Source organism: Physella acuta, unplaced genomic scaffold (assembly GCF_028476545.2).
Source record: "Physella acuta isolate Inbredline_101_S28 unplaced genomic scaffold, ASM2847654v3 ptg000386l, whole genome shotgun sequence".
Classification (NCBI taxonomy): Eukaryota; Metazoa; Mollusca; class Gastropoda; family Physidae; genus Physella; species Physella acuta.
Window position 1 is genome coordinate 868,343 of NW_026731905.1, and position 26,820 is coordinate 895,162.

General features: G+C 40.1%; 1 protein-coding gene across 5 annotated transcripts in view; it reads right to left on the bottom strand.

Annotated features, from left to right (window-relative positions):
* The window catches only part of LOC131942064 (short transient receptor potential channel 4), a 173,082-nt gene that overhangs the window by 39,392 nt on the left and 106,870 nt on the right, over nucleotides 1-26,820 (bottom strand). For 4 of the 5 annotated variants that reach the window (XM_059301766.1, XM_059301767.1, XM_059301765.1 and 1 more), the window contains one exon: nucleotides 13,955-14,221. In XM_059301766.1, coding sequence (XP_059157749.1) covers nucleotides 13,955-14,221 — 267 coding nt within the window. The remainder of the gene's footprint in view (nucleotides 1-13,954; nucleotides 14,222-26,820) is intronic. The other variant, XM_059301768.1, reaches the window with a different exon arrangement.

Consider the following 26,820-nt stretch of genomic DNA (forward strand, 5'->3'; position numbering starts at 1 on the left):
GTTAATCTGGTGTTATAGTAAGGGTTAGGTTAATCTGGTGTCATTGTAAGGGTTAGGTTAATCTGGTGTCATTGTAAGGGTTAGGTTAATCTGGTGTTATTGTAAGGGTTAGGTTAATCTGGTGTCATTGTAAGGGTTAGGTTAATCTGTTGTTATTGTAAGGGTTAGGTTAATATGGTGGCATTGTAAGGGTTAGGTTAATCTGGTGTTATGGTAAGGGTTAGGTTAATCTGGTGTTATTGTAAGGGTTAGGTTAATCTGGTGTCATTGTAAGGGTTAGGTTAATCTGGTGTCATTGTAATGGTTAGGTTTAGCTGATAATTGTTTACCCTTTAAGAGTTGGTTTCAGCGAAGGTTTGTTTACATTTTTGTTACTATATATAAACTATCTCATATCCAATAAATGTCTCTTTTATAAACTGACTTATATCCGGGCACAAAGCGTGTTATGTCTACACACATTCAAATCTGGCAGTTATTCGCTGTTATTCTTTGTTATTACATTTGGCTGAGAAATGATCACAACTTTTATAACTTATTTTTTTTACGCAGGTAACTCTAATTTGTTTGCACGTGCATCCAATATACTGACGCTACCAACGGTCTTTGTGAGTACTCGCTCCAAGAACGTATGCGGCCACGCCACGTGATCGTATGCGGTCACGCCACGTGACAGTATGAGATCACGTCACGCGATCGTAAACAATTAATAACTTCAAAGAACAAATGACTCACATCAGAGAACGAATGACTCACTTCAGAGAACAAATGACTCGCTTCAGATAACAAATGACTCATGTCAGATGACAAATGACTTACTTCAAATAACAAATGACTAGCTTCAGACAAAAAAAATTGACTCTCTTCAGACAACAAATGACTCACTAACAAATGACTCACATTCAGATCACGAAAAACTTAAAACACCCAGGTAATTACTGTGGCATTACCCGCCTCCATGTTATCTACAAGGCAAATTATCCATCGAGAACTTTCCATTAAAACCCATCACAAAGATTTATTTAAAAATAAAAATTACGAACCAAAAAAAAAATGCGTGGTAATCAAAGAGAAAGACTACACAGACGCATGAAGAAAATTTATGAGGCTTCTCAAGGCAGAAAAACCTGGCGTGTTTTCAAAAAAAGAAAAGGTCAATGCTTTAAAAGTTCGTAGAGCTTCTTGTTATAATTTAAATTAATTATAACGTGGAACTTTTCACACCAACCAGTGTATATATAGATTTTAACATGTTAAAAATGATTTTATTAAACCCAGAAAGAATTCGTTAAATTTTTAAATTAAATTAAAAACATTAGATTTCTATAACAGCTCAACAAGTCAGAAAACAGGCCAGAGCTTATGTCTAGGAGGTTTCTCCCCGAGTTGGCCAGATAAAAATTTGTTGACGAAAGCCTCAGTACGTAGCCGTCACTTGAGATTTAAATTGAATAATTTTTAATTCACCTGAAAACACTCTCTCACGCGATTTTTTTTTTCGCTGAGCCAAATTTTTTGTTCATATCAAAACAACAGCCGTCTTCGTCTGTTCGTGTTTCGTTTTAAAACATAAAGCTTCGTGAAGATTCGAATCAATAAAATATCACTTGCAATGGGTATCAAGTAAAAGTACAATAGAATGATGTCTCCTTGACTTAATTGCAATACAAGAAAAAATGTTAAAAAATTACTAAGCGGTTTAGAGTTACAGAATCCCGATGGAGTGAATGGGCAAGGCTAGAAGAGAATTGGTGCGGTATCGATATGGTTTTGACTAGAACGATACCGCAGACGTGATTGATCAAATCGATGTGACGTGGCGTACAGTGACCCTTTGAAGTGACCCGTGGGTTGGATATTATTTCCTGAACACTTTGTCGCTTGTCTGGGTTTTACTTCACTTTTAAAGATATAATGAGGGGAAGAGGGGGAGAGGGGAGATACTCAGAGATTTGTGTGTGTTGGTGTGTGTGGTGGGGGGGGGGGGGCGGAGGGAATAGCGAGCCTGCGTGGAGATATGTGAGGGAGATAAGGAGAGGATATAAAAAAATAAAGGGGTAGTGATCTCCCTTAACCTTTTTTTGTATATTGTTATATAACACTAAGAATGACTTTTCTAATGCAATGTTTTTCTTGTTTTTCTAAATACTTAAATAAAAAAAAACTAATGGAATTGCGTAGAATAAAACAATGTGTATAATGAAGGGGAGATTTAATACTTTATGTAGTAAACATCAATTAATACTTAATTAAACTTCTAATTATTTCACATTTTATTTCACAATGCAATGTAATCGAGTCTTGATTCACCAATGAAAACAGTTTAAAAGAAATCAATTCGGCATATTATATATATATATATATATATATATATATATATATATATATATATATATATATATATATATATATATATATATATATATATATATATATATATATATGTATAATGCTGCTTTGCATGTAGTTACTATCAAGGGTACGAATACCAGAAAGTACACCAAAAGTTGTCCGTTAACCTCCTTCAAATAAAAAAAGAAACACCTCGCGTTAGTTGTATGCTCTGCACTCGACCAAGTGCAACAAAGTACACGAAACGAAGTGTTATCGCCCCTGACTTAATTTTTCTATTTGCGGGTAGTTTATATCGATGGTGCGGTAATACAGTGTGGTGATATGACGTCACGGGCCTTCGATAAACTCGGGTTTGGTGTGCATTATTCACTTTGTTCATGTGTATTTGGTGTGCATTATTCAGTTTGTTAATGGGTATTTGGTGTGCATTAGTTACTGGGTCGTTAAAATAGGAAATTGTGTTATCGGGGAAAACACTTAAAAACTTGAGCATATTGGGTTGGTGGTTTAGTGAACAGGCGGTGGGATGTAGCTTACATGTGTAAGGGTGAATGGATAGTGTGGTGTAAGGGACATAATGGTGAAAGGGGTGTTGTGCAGGGTGGTGTTGGGGTGTTGGCCATGATTGTGTAAGGGGTGTGGACTGTGGTGTTGGGGTGTTGGCCTTGATGGTGTAAGGGGTGTTGGACAGGGTGGTTTAAGGGTTTGGGAATGAATTGTGGTTTAAGGGTTGTCGTTAGGGTGGTGTAAGGGGTGTTGGCTATGATGATGTTAGGAACAGGACACCAAAAATTACATTGGACAGAAAAGGCACCAAATTATTTAATGATTTTTTAAACACTTTTCTTCTTCTTATAACCAGTAGTAATATACTACGAACAACAAACACAATTAAGCCTCATAATTAGAAGAGACATATTTTCGTTGTTTTTAATGAAACAATTTTCATGCGAATTGCCCCCACCTTCACCTCCCACCCTCGGGTCTTGAGACGATCCACCGCACCGTAAACAAGATTCCCAGGATTCCAGACACGTTTCTCTGCTTTAACTGCGGGGCGTGACATTTGACGAACTCCATCGATCTAGAGCCAATGACCTGGCCGGCGTTTTCTACAAGCCTTCAACTTTGGTTCGCACTTTACACCTCTGGCATTCACTGTGTTGGTTTGCAAAATACATTCTCAGTGCGGGTTTGCGAAATAATTCCCATTGCGGGTTCGCAAAATACATTATCATCGAATCTTTGTGAAATAAATTTAAAAAAAATCTTAGTCGCGTGTTCGGACGTTTACACTCCAAAAAATATTAAGTCAATGAATTCAACAAAATATTTTAAGAACGTGGACTTGTGGGTTAATGATATTAAAATGACATTAGAAAACTCTAAATATAAAGCGACAAGAGCCCAACATCGCCAGAAGCTACAACCATGTAAGAGTTGGTGCTGTAAACCCCAGCCCTACCCCTCCCCCCGTGCCTACGCCGCTGACAGTTAAACTGTTGTTAGCGTGGACAGAGATACATAGACACAGGTAGTTGGTGCGTAAGACCCGCACATGTGCGTGTGGTGTATACGTGAGGGAGATAGAGAGGGGCGGGTAATACGGGTGGTGTGGAAATCGATGCATCACAAAAATCTTATCGAGCCTCTACATATTTTTATGATGTTATCCCTCTCTACCATCGCCCCCCCCCTCCCCGTCTCACCCGCCCCTCCACGTCAAAATTTCCTTTAATCATCCCATTGGCCGCCTAACATGCCTACAGAAACGAAGGGAGATAACTCCAGACAAAAGGGAAATAACCATACACATTTCGGAAGCTTAGATAAAAAAAAACCGGCGGAGATTGCACGGCATGCAAAACGGATGCGAGTTAAAAAGAATCACACCATATCACTGCACGTAATAGGATTATGCCAGATTTTTTTTTAATATAAGTTGCGTATAGTGTAAAAAAAAAAAGCCGAATGCTAAGATCGTTCATGACCTTAATTTCCTGCATTTATTTTCAACACGCTGTTTGGTAATCAAAGGGTAAACGTCTGTTTTAAGTATTCCGTTAGAAGCAGCACGAACAGGTATTTCAATTGGCAGGATCGTGACTTCCGGTGTGGATTTGTTTACATTTAAATTACTGTAAACAGATTTAGTCAGGCCGAGATTTTTTAAAAGGAGAAAATTAGTTTAATTTAAGACACCTGAAGTCTTGTTAGCATTATTATTACAGAATTGACATGGATGAGGTAAATTTTTAGGCTATTATTAAGACAGGTGTGTTGATGAAGTTCCCTTTTCAGACTTTTAGATTTAGATGAAGTAGAGTTCATACCTTTCTTGAGCCACGCCCACTTTACTTTCCCTGAGTCAGGCACCCTTCATGACTTAGTGGACTCCACACCTTATTAGTGTGTGTTGGTTTTAAAGTTTGGATCATACATTAGAAATAGAAGAATACCCGTGTGCTTAACATAGGCCCTTACGGTGCGACTGTTTATTGTACATAGTAGGACATTTTAGGATACATGTACTAATATATTTTAGGACAATTAAAGTAGGGCTCTGTAAGTAAAAAGTACTCTTTAAAATGTAATCAAATTAACGATAATTCGTGTTATTGTTGAAAAATTGAAATGTAAAAATTTTGAGGAAGCAATTTCTGAACTGTTTTCAGAGAAAACGAAAGTGTTTTTATATTTTTTTATATTTAGAGAGCCAGTAATTATTTTACCCGGTGACCATCAACACATCAACAGCTGTTGGCGCTAAGCGGAAGTGGTAGATGGGCGTGTGTCTAAAGGTGGGTGGGGGTGTGGGAGTGCATGTGTGGGTGGTGGGTGCATGTACATGCTGCATGTACACACGTGTCAGGCTGACACCAGGCGGATCAGTGCTCATCAAGTGCTATCAGATATGCATGTTTGTTCACTGACAGGGGGGGGGGGGAATAGGTGCAATCATGGGTTCTGATTCAAGCCCAACGTTACGATAATTTCTGAAGCTGTTAACCAAACTTTGTAGAAAAATAAAAGATGGTTATCCAAATCTTGACTTGAGTCATGACCAAATCTTGACCGAATATTTTCTGATCCGGGCATTTGAATCCTGTTCTCAGAGTCAACAGCTTTTGTTTTTGTTTTCTTGTAGGACGTAATACTCTACACCCCAATTTTTGTCATTTTTTAAAATTCAATATAAACGTTACACCCCGATTTTGTCGTTTTTTAAATTCAATATAAACGTTACACCCCGATTTTGTCGTTTTCTGATTTGATACTCTCAAAACACTACATGTAAGGTTCTAGTTTTCTGATTTGATACACTCTGTACTCTAAACCAAATTTTTAGCGCAATTTCCATTCTGGAGAATTGCGTTTATTAACTCGTCATTTCTGGGAATGGATGGATGAATGAATGAATGTATGGATGTATGTGTGTCCGCAGCTTTAAGTCGTATCTCCTCCTCAACGAAGCAATATCGAGGACTAGTTCCAAAGCAATTATGTTAAGCAAGTTACGAGGATGAACATAGGCCAAAAGAATTCCGGGTTTCTTTCATGGATTTCCCGGAAAAGCCAAAAAACCTCGAAAAAAAGCATTTTTTGGGCCCATATCTCGGCAACCAGACCACTTAGCGACTTGAAACATGTACCAATCGATTCCTGCCATAATTTAGAACAATATTGCAGAAGAAAGTTTTCAAAAATATCCTTTCGTTCGGTCACAAAATTTTTTTTTGAATTAATTAAAATTTGGACCGAATTAGTAGGCATTTTTATCCAACCACACCACACGCGTCGTCACGTTCAATAGCTGCGCCATCGCGTTCAAAGGCTGCGACATCACGTTCGGTAGCTAGGCGCGCAATGGTTTTTAGTCATGTAACTCTATTGTAAATAAAACATGTAAAATACTGAATTTTTTTTTAATAAAAACGTTTTAATAACTAATCAATGGTTTTACTAACCCTGCTCTTGATTTACGCTACGACAGAGCTATTTTTAGATAACATAAGGAAATTGCGCTTAAATGTCACTAGACTTTTTAATTAACTTGTTTTTCATTTTCTTATTCAATACAATCCAAATTTTACACCACAATCTTGTCGTTTCCTGGTTTTATACACTCCAAACTTTACACCCCAATATTGATTTTTCCTGGTTTCATACGCTCCAAACTTAAAACTTCAACACTTGGTGTTCACTGATAAAACACAAACTCAAAAACCGCCATTCTGTTTTCTAAAAACTACAATCGTGCCTCATCAAAATTGCTCTAGGTGAAAGGTCAAGATAATTGAAGTCACTAGAACAAAATGGATTAACCTGAAAAAACATTCCACGATTTAATGCTTGACATCTTGGCGGGGATGGATCAATAATTGTTTTAATTGGCTTTTGTTAATTAGACCTTGGTTTTAACTAGACACAAGTGTTTAGGAAATGGGAAACTCATGCTAGAGTTTTAAAGTAGTTTTTACATGTAAACTCACACTTCGAAATCAATGTAAAAATGTGAGAAAAAGATGTAAAAAAATTAAATAATAATTAAAAAAAAATATTACCCAATCATCCTAAATTTACTTGATTAAACTAATTATACACTGGGGAATTACCGGAAAAAAACGTTTTTATTGCAAACAATTCCTCTCTCCCGCACCCAAGGGTTGAGCCTTTCACCCCCCCCCCCCTCCCCACCCCATCACAAGGGTTGAGCCTTTCACCCCCATCCCCAAATGTTGAGTAAATATTTCTAGCCTGTTAATTGGCTAATTGAGACTTTAACAAAGACGCCTTAAATAGTCCCCGCCCTACAGGTGGGGAAGGCGGGTTTACCTATTGTATGAAGGACAACAGCTAGAACCGGAAGTTAAGTTGGATAACCCGGCGGTGGGGGGGGGGGGGATGGTGCGTTGGAGGGGTGGATGTTAGAATACAGACACATGACAGAAACATGGTTGGGAGTAAAAAAAACTCTGGATCGGAGTCATAAACATCTGATTGGGAGTCAGAAAGACATGGTTGGAAGTTACCAACACATTGCTGAGAGTCAGAAACACATTTTGTGGAGTCAGAAACACATTGTTGAGAGTCAGAAACATCAAGCTGGAAGTCACAAACAGATGGTTGGAAGTCAAATGCATAGTTGGGAGTAACAAACACATTGTTTGAGTCACAAACTTATGTTTGGGAGTCAGAAAAATATGCAGGAGAGTCACAAACTCATATCCTGGAGTGAAAACATGTAGTAGATAATCAGAAACACATGTCCAAGAACTATTCTTGATATTTTGTCCAAGACAGAGGCGTATCGAGGGAGGGGGGCGGGGGGGGGGGGGACATATGTCCCCGGGCGCCGACCTTAGGGGGGGGGGGAGCGCCAAATTGAAAGTTTGAGGGGGCGGGGTGCAAATGAAAAGTTCGAGGAGGGTGCAAATCTAAAGTTTGTCCCCGGGCGCCGGTCCAAGATCAGGAAAATGTTATTTTTGTTTTGAAAAAGTTCAGTAAACCTTCAAAGTGAATCGACCTTGAGTTGTTTTTTTTTACCAAAAAAGATAAATTCCACGGAAATATTTTTATCTTTACGCAACCGTATCAACAAGGGGGTCAGTAAATAATTAGCGTGGAACTGATTGCAAGCCGACCTTGACCTAAAAAACGGACTAGATTGTTTGTGCACTGAAGTACGGGGTTATCGGCAATAATAAATCGATTGATAAAAACACCTTCCTTGATTTTGTTAACGAAAAAATAATCGCTCCCTAGTGTCCGTGACTTGGTTCAAGAGCTCCAGTACAGACATATTTCGCAGTGGAGGGAGACTACTCTAGCTTTAAATTATGGTTTACGAAAACACGCATTTTATTTATATATATATATATATATATATGCGTGTGTGTTTATAGTAACCGTGTTATTGCATTAATATTGACGTGTTTCAATACATATTTAAATTTTTATTTAAAATCTCGTACGATGTAGATCTCTTGGTGGGGTTGATTAGACTAACTCAATCACTCGTGACACTTGATATCAAGGGAAACTACCGAATCAGGGGAAATTTCTTCTGTCATGAACCACAAATCTTTTTATCATTAAATAAAAATGTAGTGTTTTTATTACTTTTTTTTCTCTGAAAAAATATAAAGCTTCACCTGCGGTGCGTACAAAAAAAAGTATAATAAAATAAAAAATTATGCAGATTGTCTACCTTGAACCGAGTGATTGTTGGTAATGTGAGTTGTCTGCCTTTAGATGATCGGTAATGAGTTTATGTTGATAACAGATGATAGTTCATGATATGCCATGTAAAATAATGATTTAAGTTTAAATATTCAACATCTTTAATAGATCCTACAGAGAGACTGATGTAAAAGCTAATCTATGTTTGTGAAAGTTTATTTAAATAACAATTACGTGTTGCATATATTTAAGAGGGGGCTCATTTTTTGCGATAATAATAATTTTTTTTATAAACCATAAATTGGGAGAACTCCTGTCTAAACAGAGGTATTCACCATGTATTAGCCACATTACTTCTGTATGACTTTAGTGACCTTGAACCTATTAAATATCCTCTTTTTAAAGTGACCTTGAACCGGTATGCAATGCGTTACTAAAGCGGCCCAGGACGATGTTTTCACATTGAGGTCCCTATCACAGCAGTGATATAAATGATCCTTAACCAAACCATCCCAATATCCCCATATCCCATATCCCCCAATCCCATAGTTCTGTGCTGCACCAAGAGGACGCTCACCCTGTCACGTGCAGTATCACGTGGCCTCGGCGCTAATCGCAAACGGATATGACGTCATCTAAACATTGGGTGGATAACTCTATCACCCTGTTATTTCCTTATCTCCCCTATCGGAGAAACCATCAAACCTCAGGGTACGTTTAACCAACTTGGTTTCGTTTAAAATAAAATATTCAATCCAGCATTAAAGAACTTACATCGGCCCATATGTAATCACTTTATTCACATCTGCAATCATTGTATTCAATATGTAATCAGTGTATTCACATCTGTAATCACTTTATTCACATATGTAATCACTGTATTTACATATGTAATCACTGTATTCACATATGTAATCACTGTATTCGCATATGTTATCCCTGTATTCACATCTGTAATCACTTTATTCACCTAGGTAATCACTGTATTCACATATTTCTATAATTGGAGGATCAACTCTCGAAGAATAAGCAAACCCTTTGATAATATCACTAATTCTCTCCCTTCCCTTTTTGGACATAAACATCATAAATCAAAATCAAAACATCATGTTTATAAAACCAAAGTACTTTTGAGTTTAATTAGTTAAAAAACAAACGCATTAACTTTGACAGAAAAAAAGCTTAATATTGGGGATATTTTATCTTGTTTAACTTGTGTTCGTAATTATAGTAAAACATTTTTAAATACTAAATTTTTATTTCTTCCAGTCGAAGTTGATTTTCTTCTCTCTTCAACTCTTTAGCTTGAAAAGTTCAATAAGAAGTGTGTGAACAGGATGTTGAGGTGTGTGAGTGTATGTGTGAGTATGTGGGAGGGGGGTATCCTGTTGGGGGTGGGGTTATAACTCGACCCCTAAAGAACTAAATATACGTATTTTTGCTTTATAATAGATTAAAAATGACATTTCAACCAGAACTGGAAATATTCCACAGAAAGCTGTTGTACACAGATTTTTTTTTTTTGCTTTGGTTTGGTTTGAGTTAAGGTGGGTCGCCAGGAAAAAATCCGGGTGGGCCGCCTTTTAGTGCCTCAATTAAAATATGAACTAACCCTTCTGTTTGTCGTTTAGTTATTAAAGTATATTCCAATTTGTGAAGCGACCGTTGACTGTAGGCATCGGTCCTAAGTCTTGGATGAAATAATGCACTTTAAAACTTTACGCCGGTAGGGGGGGGGGGTGAGTGCTTTTATTTATTTTCCGGGCCGCTAGTACCCAACCAGTCCATCCCTGGACTGAGATCTAAATAAAACTGTGTTCTAAGCGTAGCTCTGAGATCTAACTAAAATTGTTTTCTAAGCGTAGGTCTGAGGTGCCGACAGCTTATTCACGAGTGACCGCCCTTTTGGCAATATCCAGGCCCTGTACTTAGACTTGCAACGGGCCGAATATTCCAGATTTTTCCAGCGCAATAAATCTAGCCAGACGGGTGGAGGGCTCTCTAACCGGACGTATGAGTTTCTGGTGCCAAATTCTCTGCGCCGCGTGCCCTTGGTGTGACCTTGATTGATGCCGGCACGGATATCTAAGGAGCTATTCACATATCTACTGCCCATAATACGTGGATAGGAAATGGTGATGGGGAACTTTATTTGGCAATAAAGATTTCTTTATAGCATAATGATATATATATATATATATATATATATATATATATATATATATATATATATATATATATATATATATATATATATATATATATATATATATATATATATACACACACACATACACACACACAAATATATATATATATATATATATATATATATATATATATATATATATATATATATATATATATATATATATATATATATATGATATATAGAGTGAAGGTACGAAAGAGTTAAACAACTCTAATGATTAAGTTCTCCTGATATTCTTATCAGTATGTTTCACCACTAAGGGCTACGCGTGTGGTAGCTAAAGTTTTAATTGGTTATTGATCATTTCGTAGCAATTCAGTTGATTCTGATCGATATCCCGATGGATAAGTTTATTGGTCCTTGAAAAAACTCCGGATACAAGATTGTGAGCAGGCTTTACTAGCTCTAAACGGAATGGGAACAGTTTTACAATAGTGTACAATCGACAATGTTGCGTGATGCAAGTTAGAAAAAAAAATTGGTACACCTTGCCACATTGGCAAATTTAAAGCCAAATTCAAGTCTTTACTAAGATATATGTGTTTAGTTGATTTTGTTTCTTTAGTTTTTGGTACTATATACATTTTGATAAATATAATATTAGAGTGTTCAAAAAATTATATGTGTAATTTGAACGTCATGTGACTTAACTGGCAAACACACCAGCCAATACAAGACTTTGTTGGCAGACGATGAAAACCTATAAAACAACACCACAAAAAGAATGTGTTGATATAGCCAACAATCTCCCGATGTCTGAGTTTAAATCAAAAGATCTAAGCCAGGGGTCTCCAAACTACGGCCCGCGGGCCGGATGCGGCCCGCGAGGTCCTCTCATCCGGCCCGCGGTGATCTTTTTGTCCATGGAAAAAAATGTGTGTTAGAGGTGGCTGTGGAACTTTGCCCAGAAAATTCAAAAGAAGTTGAAAATGTAGTTTTGGGTGCAAATACCATTGCCCGCCGTTTTCCAGACATTGGTGAAAACATTGTGACTCAAATAGCGAAATATGCAAGCATGTTTCGCTATTTTTTAATTGCAATGGATGAGTCGCTGAAATTTAGATACATTTTTATATAATATATATTTCGTTGGGGGGGGGGGGGGGGGGAGAGAAAAGAGAGGGGGGTATATGTTCATCGGTGGGGAGTGAGGGGGGGGGGGGAGCTCCGCCATCCCCAAAGAGATGCCTGGAAGAAACTGGCCCCCGAACCGATATTTGATAGTTAATGCGGCCCTCGGGCTGAAAAGTTTGGAGACCCCTGATCTAAGCCATCGCGAATTCTACCGTCAGCTCCGAAAACCGGAAGTGAAAAAAATGTTTTTAAAAACTCATTTTACGACCAGCCGTCTGGCTGGGAGATGTAATGAAGGGGACGTAATCACCGCGGAGATGGGGGTTTTAGACAGCTATTGACTAGACAGTTGTCTTCCCTTGTTTGATCTAACTTTATTGACTCTAGCCTTTAACTCTACAATCCACTTTGGAGGAATTAGATTTTTTTTTGAGTCACAAGACAGAAAGTTCCTTCTCGGTAAGTTTTTTTTTTTAAAGTTAGTTTAGATATATCTAAACAAAATATTCTCAAAACATTTAGATGTTGGAATCGATTATTATAATTTCTCTTAGGGAAACTTTGAGTTATGTCTGCGTGTTTTCTTCTCTAATTCATGAATGTATTTGTCCACTTAGCCAAAACACAGCTTACACCTCAAAACTTAAAGGAGAACACACCCTTAAAACAGCCCTTTTATCACATAACTCTAGTAATAACCAGCTGGTGAGGGGGTAAGGGTGTGGTCTGGAGGTAGTGTCATGATTGATAACTCCGAAAGTGCCGAGTTCAGACCTCGGGCAGATAACACTCGTTAGATGGGGCAGCAACCCATCTAAGACAAAAACTACAAAACAACTGATGCCTGGTATATTGATCTATGTCGGACAAAAGCTATGGAAGCAAATGAAGAAATAAAAGCAGGCTTTAGACGGAGTCAACAGGCCATAAGGTGCACAAGATGTTGACACATTGTGTACAATGTTACAAGCGAATAAGAAAGAAAAAACAAATCAGCAATTGAATGCCTGTAGTTTATGTACAAATGAGTCAACTTGACTTTATAAACCAAATCAAACTTTATAATGTCGCCACACCTTTATATAAAATCTCCTGGCACTCAAAGATACACCTGATGAGAAAAGATCACGTGGGCCTCTATGGATGTTACCTGTTGCACGTGAATGGCTCGCACATTTTTTAGATCTAGCCGAGCGGTGAGTCAAATAGAATAAAACAGCGCAGCACCCAATAACCCCACTTTTAAAAATCGTTTTAGGTAGTCAGGGGGAAGCAACTATGATGTAAACATTACTTCCAAAGTTATCTCCCTTATAAAAAAGCAAAGACGTGATAATGGGGAAATAACAGCTTTGTACTCATTACTAGTTGGTGGTGTCCCTTTAGAAATGGTGAGCAAGAGGAAATATGCGTCTCGTGCCTGTCGATTTCCCTTAAACACCTACAGAAGTTAACCAGACGCCTTGTATTCACTAGTAGCTGGTGATCTCCCTTTAACACTACAATTGTAAACAAAGGGGAAACAATCGACTTGTACATTAACAAAAGAGGAAATAACCGTGTTGTATGTTAACAAAAGAGAAAGACAACCGTGTTTTGTAATCATTACTACTCGGTGATCTCCCTTAAACATTCACAAAATAGAAAACAACTGTGTTGTACATCAACAAAAGGGAAAGACAACCGTGTTATACTCATTACTACCCGGTGATCTCCCTTAACACTACAATTGAAAACAAAGGGGTAATAACCGTCTTGTACATTAGACATTAACTAAAGGGGAAAGACAACCGTGTTGTACATTAACAAAAGGGGAAAGAACCGTGTTGTAAATTAACAAAAGGGGAAAGACAACCGTGTTGTACATTAACAAAAGGGGAAAGACAACCGTGTTGTACATTAACAAAAGGGGATAGACAACCGTGTTGTACATTAATTAAAAAGGAAAGACAACCGTGTTGTACATTAACAAAAGGGGAAAGACAACCGTGTTGTACATTAACAAAAAGGGGAAAGAACCGTGTTGTTCATTAACAAAAGGGGAAAGACAACCGTGTTGTACATTAACAAAAGGGGAAAGAACCGTGTTGTACATTAACTAAAGGGGGGCAATAACCGTGTTGTACTCACTACTACCTGGTGATCTCCCTTGGTGGCGATCTCGTGGTTGAGCAGCAGCTCCACGGCCTCGACGTTCTCCTCGTTGATGGCGTGCAGGAGGGCGTCGCCCACCTCCACCCCGTGGGACAGGAGCAGCTCGATCATCTCGATGTTCTCGTTCTCGATGGCCACCAGCAGGGCCGTGCGACCCAGGGGGTCCAGGCAGTTCAGGTTCATCCCCGTCTGCTTGGCCAGGTTCAGGTACTGGCGCGTGGACGGGACGTCACCCCTCTCCACCTGGACGGGATATGAAGAGTTAAATGTTAGGTTCGGATTAGATTATTAGATAAACTAACACGGGATTTCTGGAATACTACATGCGGATGAGCCCGCAAAGATAACAGCTGCTTAAAATATATACAAATAGATTCATTCCAATATATATATATATATATATATATATATATATATATATATATATATATATATATATACAATTTTCACTCCAAAAAAGTTACCTTTTTATTGTAAACGCGTAAATGTATTTAAACATAATGATGACTCTCCCCAAGAGCTTTATGGAAATGTTTTGTGCCAAAAAAAAAGTATTTGGTTCCAAACTTTGTGTAATTGTTTTGGTCTAGCATGTCAGTTTGTGTTTTCTGATATCGAGTCCCGTCCCCGGGGGGTGTTGACTCACAATAGGTTTTGCCGATGTAATGTCAACCGGTTCCTTACAATCCCTACATGAGACCGTCTAATGATATCCTGACCGTAGCTTTGCATGCATACACCAAACTTGAACAACTAGCAAGCTTCAGCAGAGCAATAGGAAATCACTGCGTGAACTGTCTTTTCGAAATTATTTCAACAAACACAAACATTAAATTGAGAAAGTATTAATGATAAATATTCTTAGGATTTGATTATTTTAGCTGCAGATTACTAAGCTTTGTACTCTCTTTTTGTCTTGTCCCGTTCATGTTTACGACACATGAGGCAGATGAGGCGGGGGGGGGGGGGGAGGGTGTGTGTCAGCAATCTGTCCAGCCGGCTTTGCTTCCCTAACGTGATTCAGGTACTCATTAGTGCTGGGTGGGCTCACGGACGTCCTACAGACACGAGCTCGGGGTTCAAACTCGAAACTTGCGGGTTAGGGTCATGAGCTCTACCATTCGACCCCGCTGTTTATGTTTTTCTCGCCGAAAATAGGCTCAATTTTGATTTCAAGGAGCGGCATATGATTCCAGTGTTAAAACCTTTTGAAACCTTTCCCTTACAAAACTTAACTATTGTCCCTAAAAAACCCCAACGTTACCTTAACTAAACCTAATCCTTATCAAAGATCACATTAGAAACAAATAAACCTGAGGAAGTTCCTAACTAAACTTAATCTTTGCTCACTTGATTGTAGAAATTAGCGCTAAAAAATAAAGACTTATCTATCGGAAAAAAAATTGTGGTCAAATTTGGATTTAAAAGTAAGGGAAGTAATTCATTTCCTCCTAGCATGTCACCATTCAGTTATAGGATGTTAATGTGCTTAGAGGGGGGCTCTATAGTCACGTGGTGCCCGTGGGGTAACGGCGGCTAACAAGGAAGAAAATGTCAGACAGCTGAGATTTCTTTGACGGCCTTTAGACAACGGCCAGGGACTCACGACGGAGTCAAAGTAAGGTGACGTCATGTCTAAAGAGGGAGAGGAGCGTGGGTCGGGGTTTGAGGGTGGGTTTGACGGTGGGACGGGGTGTGAGGGTGGGGTTTAATGGTGGGTCGATGTGTGAGGGTAGGTTGTGGTTTTAAGGTGGGTCGGGGTTTGAGGTTGGGGTTTGAAGGTGGGACGGGGTTTGAGGGTGGGGTTTGAAGGTGGGTCGGGGTTTGAGGTTGGGGTTTGAAGGTGGGACGGGGTTTGAGGGTGGGGTTTGAAGGTGGGTCGGGGTTTGAGGTTGGGGTTTGAAGGTGGGTCGGGGTTTGAGGGTGGGACGGGGTTTGAGGGTGGGACGAGGTTTGAAGGTGGGTCGGGGTTTGAGGTTGGGGTTTGAAGGTGGGTCGGGGTTTGAGGGTGGGACGGGGTTTGAGGGTGGGACGGGGTTTAAGGGTGGGACGAGGTTTGAGGGTGGGGTTTGAAGGTGGGTCGGGGTTTGAGGGTGGGACGGGGTTTGAGGGTGGGTCGGGGTTTGAAGGTGGGTCGGGGTTTAAGGGTGGGACGAGGTTTGAGGGTGGGGTTTGAAGGTGGGTCGGGGTTTGAGGTTGGGGTTTGAAGGTGGGTCGGGGTTTGAAGGTGGGTCGGGGTTTGAGGGTGGGACGAGGTTTGAGGGTGGGGTTTGAAGGTGGGTCGGGGTTTGAGGTTGGGGTTTGAAGGTGGGTCGGGGTTTGAAGGTGGGTCGGGGTTTGAGGGTGGGACGAGGTTTGAGGTTGGGGTTTGAAGGTGGGACGGGGTTTGAGGGTGGGACGGGGTTTGAGGGTGGGACGGGGTTTGAGGGTGGGGTTTGAGGGCGAGTCGGGGTTTGAGGGTGGGTGGGAGATTGGGGGTGGGTGGGGGTTTGAGGGTGATGGGGGTTTGAGGGTGGGGTTGGGGTTTGAGGATGTGTCGGGTTATGGGTGGGTCGGAGTTTGAAGGTGGAACGGGGTTTGAGGGCGGGTAGGGGTTAAAGGATGCGGTTTGAGGGTGGGTTGGTGTATGAGGGTGGGGTTTGAAGGTGGGTCGGGATTTGAGGGTGGATCGAGGTGCAAATAATCTCTGCTAGAATAATTATAAATTCTAAAATCATCTCATTCATAAAAACATTCAATTGAGAACCACCTTTACCACCCAGAGAAAGTTCGTGACTTTAGTAAAATATCTAGCAGTTAAAAAACTAAAACTCTATCCAACGATATCTCCATTCAATTATTCAAGCATTGATAAGCTGGCTTTAGAAACACTCAGTGCGCCATCTCATAAACCCTCAGAGTAAATCTTTTATCAAAGCGTCGTTGTATAAACCATTAGCCTCTGAGCCAAATTTTTTCAACCTCCCTAGGTCAATAACAAACTTTTTCACAACACCAAAAGGCCCCCGGCTGTAGAGTTATGAACTCGTCGAAGCGTCCCCTTAAAAATACACAACAGAGCAACAGTTGTTGAAATTTATATTGGTATCTCAAAATCTAATCCTAAAACGAATATAACGGCTCGCTAGTTTCTAATGTAAATGAAACTATTAGTTAAGAATTATGGGAAAAGAAAACAAAATCCATACAAGTATCATGGTCAAAGATATTCAGCACGTTGACGGATCAGGTATTGATGACAGCTTGTCTTTGATGGCAAATATGCCGACACGATTTTCTAACATTGATGGAGAGCTCTTTAGAGCCTGTCTTGGTGCATACGGATGTAGCTAAACACTGTAGCATCTGGGGGGGGGGGTGGGTAGCTAAATATTTTAGCATCTGGGGGAGGGGTGTGGCTAATTATTGTAGCATTTGGGGGAGGGGGCTAAATATTTTAGCATCTGGGGGTAAGGGAAGGGGGGAAGCTAAATATTGTAGCATGGGGGGGGGTGTAGCTAAATATTGTAGCATCTGGGGGTAAGGGGGGAAGCTAAATATTGTAGCATGGGGGTGGCTAAATATTGTAGCATGGGGGTAGCTAAATATTGTAGTATCTGGAAGGGGGGTGGCTAAATATTGTAGCATCTGGGGTGAAGTGGGGGGGTAGGGGTGAAAGCAAAATATTGTAGCACCTGCTGGGGGTTGCTAAATATTGTAGCATCAGGAAGGACTGACAACTATAAGTGCTTTTTGACGATCCAAGTGTCAGTTAAAGGAGGGGGTGGGGTTACTCTTTGATCACAGCAGATGTTGGGCAGGGATCAGCATTGTGCCCTTGATGTGAGACAGTGGGATCAGCATTATGCCCTTGTTGTTAGACAGTGGGATCAGCATTGTGCCCTTGATATGAGACAGTGGGATCAGCATTGTGCCCTTGATGTGAGACAGTGGGATCAGCATTGTGCCCTTGATGTGAGACAGTGGGATCAGCATTGTGCCCTTAATGTGGGGCAGTGAGATCAACATTGTGCCCTTGATGTGGGGCAGTGAGATCAGCATAGTGCCCTTGATGTGAGACAGTGGGATCAGCATAGTGCCCTTGATGTGAGACAGTGGGATCAGCATAGTGCCCTTGATGTGGGACAGTGGGATCAGCATTGTGCCCTTAATGTTGGGCAGGGATCAGCATTGTGCCCTTAATGTGGGGCAGTGAGATCAACATTGTGCCCTTGATGTAAGACAGTGGGGCCAGCATAGTGCCCTTGATATGAGACAGTGGGATCAGCATTGTGCCCTTAATGTGGGGCAGTGAGATCAACATTGTGCCCTTGATGTAAGACAGTGGGGCCAGCATTGTGCCCTTGTTGTGAGACAGTGGGGCCAGCATAGTGCCCTTGATGTGAGACAGTGGGATCAGCATTGTGCCCTTAATGTGGGGCAGTGAGATCAACATTGTGCCCTTGATGTGAGACAGTGGGGCCAGCATAGTGCCCTTGATGTGGGACAGTGAGATCAACATTGTGCCCTTGATGTAAGACAGTGGGGCCAGCATAGTGCCCTTGATATGAGACAGTGGGATCAGCATTGTGCCCTTAATGTGGGGCAGTGAGATCAACATTGTGCCCTTGATGTAAGACAGTGGGGCCAGCATAGTGCCCTTGTTGTGAGACAGTGGGATCAGCATTGTGCCCTTGATGTGGGGCAGTGGGATCAGCATTGTGCCCTATCCACATTTCCCCAGACTTGAGACAGGAACGTATTAAGATGGTACAACCATGCACTCTTTATGGACAGCATTGATCGTAGACCCGAATCCCAAATTATATTGACGACCAGGTATACTGACAACCTGATATACTAACAACCATGTGTACTGACAACCATATGTATTGACAACCATGTGTACTGACAACCAGGTATACTGACAACCAGGTGAATAAGACAACCAGGTGTATTGACAACCTGGTAAATTAGTAAACAGATATACTAAACACCAGGCGTAATGACAACCAGGTGTGCTGACAGCCAGGTGTACTGACAACCAGGTAAATTGGTAAACAGGTGTACTTACAACCAGGCATACTGACAACCAGGTATACTGACAACCAGGTGTACTTACAACCAGGCATACTGACAACCAGGTATACTGACAACCAGGTGTACTTACAACCAGGCATACTGACAACCAGGTATACTGACAACCAGGTGTACTGACAACCAGGTGCACTGACAACCAGGTGTACTGACAACCAGGTGTACTGACAACCAGGTGAACTGACAACCAGGTGAATAAGACAACCAGGTGTACTGACAACCAGGTGTATCGACAACCAGGTGCACTGACAACCAGATGCACTGACAACCAGGTGAATAAGACAACCAGGTGTACTGACAACCAGGTGTATCGACAACCAGGTGCACTGACAACCAGGTGCACTGACAACCAGGTGAATAAGACAACCAGGTGTACTGACAACCAGGTGTATTGACAACCATATGTACTGACAACCAGGTGTATTGACAACCATATGTACTGAAAACCAGGTGAATCGACAACCAGGTGTAATGACAACCAGGTGTATCGACAACCAGGTGCGTTAAGGGCGTGTTCCCCTTGAGATCTAGACGTTGTGAAGAGTTTCCCGACAGCTTTCGTCTCGACATGACATTCCAGTTTTCGCCGTCAGAACGATCAACTTGATCCGCCCTTATGTGCAGAAACTGGTGTACCATGGGGCTGTTTGCTTTATAAAAATCTCGCTTTTTTGGACCAGCCCGTTGTTCGTAACTCGAGTCAGTTAAGGTAGCAGACCTGCGTTCGTAACTTGAACCAATCAAGGAGCCATCCAGGCGTTCGTAACTCGAGTCACTCTAAATAGCAGCCCTGCGTTCGTAACTTGAGTCATTCAAGGGACAAGTCCAGCGTTCGTACCTCGAATCATTAAAGGGACAAGCTCAGTGTCGTAAACTCGAATATTCAAAGTACCATCTAGGAGTTCGTAACTCAAATCATTAAATGGACCAGCTAAGTGTCCTTAACTCGAACATTCAAGGAGCCATCTCGAAGTTAGTAACTCGAATCATTAAAGGTACAAGCCCAGCGTTCGTAACTCGAATCATTAAAGGGACCAGCTCAATTTTCTTAACTCGAATATTTAAAGTACCATCTAGGAGTTCGTAACTCGAATCATTCACATTTTTTTTACCTAAACGCCACTGTAGGCACACAGCGACCTGACAACAGACTGCCAATGTTTATTTTACTAGATAAACCCCAACTTTGATCGAATTATCAAATTTTACCCATTGATCCGAACAGAAGAAAACAAATGAATCGACCGTTAAATTTAAATATTTGACCATCTTTGGTAAAGTTGCATTCATCTGATATGTGGATAACACATGTTGCGGATTAGCCCGTGTATATAAGCGGATTATAGTATCGGATTATGGACAGCTTTATCCGTGATACATGTTGGAGAAATGTGGGTTTATGTGTGGTCGATTTGATGTTGAGTGCTTCACCTATTGATTGGGTGCTACACCTCGTGATTGTGCTATACCATGTGATTGAGTGCTACAACTTGTGATTGATCGCCATACCTCGGGATTGGGTGCTACACCTTTGGATTGAGTGCTATACCATATAATTGAGTGTTATACCATATGATTGAGTGATAAACCATATGATTGAGTGCTACACCTTTGGATTGAGTGCTTAACCATATGATTGAGTGCAACACCATATGATTGAGTGCTACACCATATGATTGAGTGCTATACCATATGATTGAGTGCTACACCTAGTGATTGTGCTATACCATATGATTGAGTGCTTCACCATATGATTGAGTGCTACACCAATTAATTGGTTGCTATACCTCGGGATTGGGTGCTACACCTAGTGATTGTGCTATACCATATGATTGAGTGCTACACCTAGTGATTGTGCTATACCATATGATTGAGTGCTACACCTAGTGATTGTGCTATACCATATGATTGAGTGCTACACCTAGTGATTGTGCTATACCATATGATTGAGTGCTACACCTAGTGATTGTGCTATACCATATGATTGAGTGCTACACCTAGTGATTGTGCTATACCATATGATTGAGTGCTACACCTAGAGGTACTACAGAAGCAGTCTTGGTCTCATATGTAATGATTGGGTCAAGTAGCTAGTGATGGTCTACTGACCTTTACCATCTGTGGTCTCAACAATGATTGTTTTTCTTTCTCTGACTGTTCTAACTTTAAAATGATCGGGGTAGCTAATAGTTGGGTCGTACAACTAGTATTTTAGTCTCACGTGAAGTGATTGTAACTTAAGTCTATTGATTGATTGTGTGGTCTAATGATTGGGGACCGACATCATTTGATTGATACATGCGTCATGTGGGTGAATGCTAATCACATGACTACGTCTTTCATCACGTGATACGATCTTATAATTAGTAATGGCATGTTAGAACAATGATTGGGTATTGGGGTTAGTTATGGGTCTTTTAATTTATGATTGTATATTGGGGTTAGTTATGGGTCTTTTAATTTATGATTGGGTATTGGGGTTAGTTATGGGTATTTTAATTTATGATTGGGTATTGGGGTTAGTTATGGGTCTTTTAATTTATGATTGGGTATTGGGGTTAGTTATGGGTCTTTTAATTTATGATTGGGTATTGCACCAAATTATTGGATATGATACCTATTTATAAAGTTTCAAATTTCTAGATATTCGACTTTGACGTGTAATAAAGTCACCCAATACACCTTCTATGCCACCATTCAACTTTAAACAACTCTTAGATGTACTGTAATCACACACAACGTGTAGGCTACATGACACAATTCAACACAGTAAGTTAGTTTTAAAGACAACTGATTATCCCAAACTTTCACGTTACATTCCATCATTAAACATCATTTTTCTGACAAACATCAACTTTCAGGTAAACATCCAGGTACTTGCAAAAAATCAACTTTCGGGTAAACATTTTTCTGGCACTTAAACTTTCAAGTAAGCATCAACTTTCAGACAATCATCAACTTTCAGGTTAACATAAAGGTTCTGACAAACATCAACTTTTAGACAAACATCAATTTTCACGTAAACATCAACGTTCAGGCCAAAAATCCCCGCTGCTGGAGCCGCCCCAGCCAGCTCTTGCCCGGAGCCGTTGATTTACGAGCAGCTGTATTCTAACCAGATTTGGCCGACGTAATTGTGGATCAAGTTGGCCAAGTCCAGGACATATCCCCAGGCCCTCTGGCCCAATCGAAAAATTTTCAATGTTCCACTATAAAAAAATGAGAAAAAATAAACAACTAGCCTAAGGCTTGAGAACGATTTTGAAGCCCGAGTTGCAGACAGAATTGTTCAGAGAGCGACCGCCATTTTGACGTCGCTTTCAACAGATTACGAGTCCCAAATTTATTAAAGTGCTGATAAAAGTGAGAGATAAAAGGGGATGGGAACTTCAAAATCTGTTGGTGCGGGATCAGCGGAGAAAATCCCACCATGAAGAGAATATCCCATATAATCCCACAAGTCTGAATTATCACCGAGTAGATTAAACATCAAGCATAGAAAACCCACCACACGGATAAGTCCACTATTTTATAGCAAGCATGCTAAACCCATCATATATAATAATCAATTTTTGACCAAAAAGAAAAAAAACAATAACTATCAACTAGAAACTCCATTGCAATCCCAATATTAAAAAAAAAACCCTCCATCGTAAACACAAAAACATCAATTTCCTCACAAGAAGATACAATTCACCACCCACCTACAGATGAAATCAAACGTTTCCAATTACGCTGAAATAAAACCCCACAATTTCCAACAGAACAGACAAAACCCCACCATTTTCAAGGAATCAAAGAAAACCCACAAAAAGTGAGAAAAGTCTCAAGTATAGACTAGAAAAAAAATCAACAACGGTGTTTTAAACTGGGCCAATCAACAGTGAGATAGCTTTAATCAGAAAGCTATTTCCGGTCACGTGCTATAGATCAGTACTCAGACGATAACAATGTGGATGATAGACGACATCTCTAGACTAAGTGGGATAGAAGACGGTTAAAAATGGGAGACAACTAAACCTTATGTAAGAATTTTGGAAGACAATTATCTGAACTATTTGAAGACTTTTGGAAGAAATATATCCAAACTATTTGTAAGAATTTTGGAAGACAAATATCTATATATATAATTCTCTTCTGGGAGCCGTTAGAAAACAAGCTGCAAGCGCGCCTTACAGTCCCCTCTCTTCCTCTCTATCGCTACCACCCCCACCCCCTCACATGGTCTGGTGAGCTGTGGTTCACGCCGTTTACATTTTACAATCATAGAGACGGGTTTGGTGACGGCTATTAGGGGCAGATAATTTAGTTTGAAACGATTTTAAACTTAGAGGAGGTAACTAAGAGGAGGCTGCTTTCACGTGGGGGGGGGGGGGGGGGGGAAAGGGGGGTTTAGTGTTTTTAAGCAAATATTTTCAGTTGCAGCATTGGTACTGTCGAATTCACAAATTATAAATTACTGAAAAGTAGAAAAAAAAAACAACTAAATAGCGGCGTATGATACGCAGCAGGTCGGCTCGTCTAAACTATTTGAAGACTTAGAGAAAACAAATATCTGAACTAATTGAAGACTTTTGGGACAAAATTTCTGAACTAGTTGTAAAACTTTATACTGCCAACAAAAGCAAAACGTATGCAGCAACACAACACAAAAAACAACACATGCAGATGTATAATATGACACAAAAATTACTTACAAATTGGGGCAAGCTAACATAAACACATTAACATAAATGTAGCGTCATGCTAGAGCTAAATATCCTGCCACGAAAGACTGGGAACATGGTGGACAAAAGACGACAAAACTATGTGATCATCAAGAAAAGGAGCTAAGACAAAAGACGACAAAACTATATGATCATCAAGAAAAGGAGCTAAGAAAAAACAACTATGTGATCATGAAAATATGTGCCAGAAAAGGAGCTAAGACAAAAGACAGAAAAATTGTCCATGTGATCATCAAAACAAATGCAAGTCTAGGAGCTCTGACAAAGGACAACATGTTCACGAGAATTAGATAATCTAACTATATGAAAGACATCGCACTCTCTCGGGTATTTAACAACTTAGACACTCCTCCTTCTACCCCCCCCCCCCACCACTCCTACCAGAACCACCCACGGGAAAAGAATTTCGTGTCTAGTTTTTTTAAAGCACACGATTAACATGCTTGTACAAATGAGATGCAGCCGTTACCCCGGGGCTTATAAACCTCAAGGGTGAGGGTGGGGTGGGGTGTGTGTGTGTGGGGGGGGGCATTAGATGCTCGATGTCCCAATAACTCTGTTATGAGCGTTTTTCACTACCATGAAAATTGAGTTTATTACATGCATACATTAACATATGCAACAGCGTGTGTAATGTTCGAGTACCAGATCCTACATAATGAAGCAGACACATAAACATACCCGTAAGCATTTGGTTAGGAGGCCCCGTGATTAATGTGGAATGGCCCCCTTTAAAACAGGGTCCCCGCTTTCTTTAGACTGGGGCCCTGATATTCTCTAGGTGGCCCCTGATATAACTGGGCCATGATATTTTAGAGCAGTTTCTTTCAGGCAACTCTTCGGCAGAGGGGGGTATTGACCACACCACCACGCCCCCTCACGGAAATGTAAGTGCGTGCCCCCGAAAGTTTCAAGTACCCACTCCACCCCGGTGAAAAATGCCCGAAAGAAACAGTTTTCGAGGTGGCTCCTGATATCATGACATAAATAATTCAGCGGGAGTGAGCTCCCCTTAACTTTGTGGCATTTCTTTAGGGTGGGGATGGAACTATCAGGGGAATCTGGTTCAGATGTGGTCGGTCAGTTTTTGACTAAACCGTTCGATTTTCAACAAGACTACAATACTTTTCCATATGCTCACTATATGAGAAAGTAAAAAAAAAAATAAAGGAAAAACAAAACAAAAAGGTGCTTCTTACAGACACGACATGAATTATACATTACATAAACGTGCCACTGAAGATTCAGAATTAGATGGAAATAAAATTTATAAATAAAAACACAAAATCTCTGTGAACAAGTTTAAACAAACTCACCGCTTTCATTGTAGTGTGTTAGCGCCCGAACGACAGGCCAATCCTTGCATTAACTCCACATTAAGAACATAAGAACTCATGCATACAATACTGTGACGGCTAAGCTAACTAACACACGCCGATAAACATGTTTACTGTTGTATGTGATATAAATCTACCCTCCTCTCACTTCACGAAGAAACTAACGGTGACCCGTAGTAAAAGGTGACCCAAAAAAACTTCTTACAGTAGCATGTCCTGAACTCACTGAACACGGTACATAAACATGGCGGCTGACCCTCGTCACCACGACAACAGACCGGAAGTACGCAATCCTCTGTAGGTGCTCCATCTTCATTGACGAAGTTTAGATTGGCCCCAGCCGGGTATAGAAAGGGGAGGTAACGTTTGGACAGGATTATGCTGCAATTATTATGTAAAAAAAAAGTTCTGTAGTTTTCTGACTACGTCAGTAACGAGAGAATAATGACGAGGTTAGTTGTGTTTTTAGACGTCAAGATACCAGGAAATAAAGAGTCGAAAGATTGCCTGGGTTGTTGATTCATTGACTCTTAGACTGGCTGTCAAAAGAGTCTAGACCAGTGGTTCCCAACCTTTTTCGAGTGGCGACCCCCTTTTATAAAAAGTAAGTGACCCGCGACCCCCATAGAATTAAAAAGCCGAAATTAGTATGGAAATTAATAAGCACTAAAATAAGATTTTGTAGTAGACTTTCAATATGAACTACTCTTGATAACTGTTTTAATAGCATGAGTAAAATTGCATACTATTCACTAAACCTTCATGGTTAAGTATTTAATTTTAAAAAAAATGTGTTAACGCCAACCTATGCCATTATAATTATCTTAATTTTGTTTTTAATCGAAGAATAGTGTTGAAAATATATTCTCGAATAGTCAATCAATTTTACGTTTGGGTATGAATGGTGAATACTACACCAAAATTGTGTCTGCAGTTTTTCATCTTACACGGAATCATTCTGCAAATCAAAGAATTCATCTTGTAATTCATCGGGAATGCTGGCAACATCAAGGGAAGAAGAGAATGGGTAATGCGTCAATGCAGATTCTTCTTTTTTTCAGCTCAGTTCGTTTTCAAGAGATTCAAGATGCCCAGAAATCGCTTCTTTCAAAATTTTAATTATCTCACAATCAGATTCATCTACCACACCGCAGAGTTTCTCAAATTTACAATATTTCCAAGATTTGTTTTCTTTACCGATTTTTGCAGCTTTGATAAAAATGCCCCGAGATTATTATGGAAAGTTATAATATTCGTTCATTTTCCCTGAAGCTTCAGGTTAAGCTTGATGTTCGAATATATCTGCTAGGTATGATACTCTCTCCAATCACTCTATGTCGTTTTAAGTATACCAAAAAGACTTGTTTCCTTTGCACTCCCAAGAACAATTTGATTTCAGATTTCAATTCAAAAACACAATTTACAACATTTCGTTTGACAGCCAGCGTACTGTAGTGTAGAAGAGCAGAACCTCGTGATCTATATTAATGTTTTTGCTCAGTTCTTTGAAGGCTCCAGATTTTATATAATTTACGACTTATACTAGCAATGGACTCTTGATGTCGATTGGTTAGGGCAGTGGTTAAGGAGCTAAATCTTTTCTGTTTTCTGAAAGCCCAATTTTGAGCTAAACATAGATGGCGCACCATCCGTACAAATCCCAACAGCCGTTCTAACCCAATTTAATCATCCACTTTTAAAA